Here is a 1,008-nt window from a genome sequence, read left to right as displayed (position 1 = left end):
ATATATATATATATATATAATACAGAATGGGACAAGAACGCAAAACATCCAGACAGTTAGGTGATACAAGAAAGGGACAAAACATACAGATAGACGATACAAAGAAAACATGGACATGTCATTCGGAGTTTTCTCTCTTCAGTCGAGATCCAGATTATCTTTGCAATTTCTGCTGGTTATATATATGTATATATTAAGGCGGCGAGCTGGCATAATCGTAAGCACGCAGGGCGAAATGCTTAGCGGTACCGTTACATTCTGAGTTCAAATTCCACCGAAACTGATAAAGCTATAAATAGGAGGGTGTAAATATTGGTTCAAAGAAATCCTTTTGAATACAAAAACAAAAGAAGGAGTCAAAGGTTACACGTGGTTCAAAAGAAATATGTCAACAAAAGTTTTGAAAAGAAAACTTGTAGAGAAATGACAAGGTACATAGATAGACAGACAGACAGACAGATAGACTGGCAGCTTGGTTAGGTAGAACAGGCAGGAAGTATAAACAGTATTTCACTCACTGTCAGTCAAGCCCCATCCCAGAACCCAGCACTCCCTGTTGACAAATGTCTCGGTTGCGTTTTCCGGGAGGGCCATGGGAGCTACCGCGGACGTGATTTGAGCCTTCTGCGATAGCTTAACCAGTGCTATGTCGAATGGGAAACCGGAACTGTCAGATACGAATTCTGGATGCTGCAAAAGAAAATAATAATAATAATAATAATAATAAATTGATAAATAAATAAAGGAAAGAAAAAAAAAGCTGGATTGAATAGTTCGTCCATCATTATCAATATTGTCATCATCATCATCATCGTCATTATCATCATCATCATCGTCGTCGTCGTCGTCGTCATCACCACCACCACCACCACCACCACCACCATTACCACTGCCGTCATCACCACCGCCGTCATCATCATCATCATCACCATTATTACCTATTTTTAGTAAATTTAGTACAATCAACATTATGACCAAAACCCCTCCCGTCCCCCACCACACACACAC

General features: G+C 39.8%; 1 protein-coding gene across 1 annotated transcript in view; it reads right to left on the bottom strand.

The window, feature by feature from the left end:
• Positions 1–1,008, bottom strand: part of LOC106880032 (chymotrypsin B) — a 25,208-nt gene that overhangs the window by 6,421 nt on the left and 17,779 nt on the right. The window contains exon 3 of the mRNA XM_014929834.2: positions 519–690. Coding sequence (XP_014785320.1) covers positions 519–690 — 172 coding nt within the window. The remainder of the gene's footprint in view (positions 1–518; positions 691–1,008) is intronic.

Source organism: Octopus bimaculoides, chromosome 25, assembly GCF_001194135.2.
Source record: "Octopus bimaculoides isolate UCB-OBI-ISO-001 chromosome 25, ASM119413v2, whole genome shotgun sequence".
NCBI classification, from domain to species: Eukaryota; Metazoa; Mollusca; class Cephalopoda; order Octopoda; family Octopodidae; genus Octopus; species Octopus bimaculoides.
The sequence above is the reverse complement of the archived record's forward strand: the minus strand, read 5'-3'. Positions and strand labels throughout refer to the sequence as shown.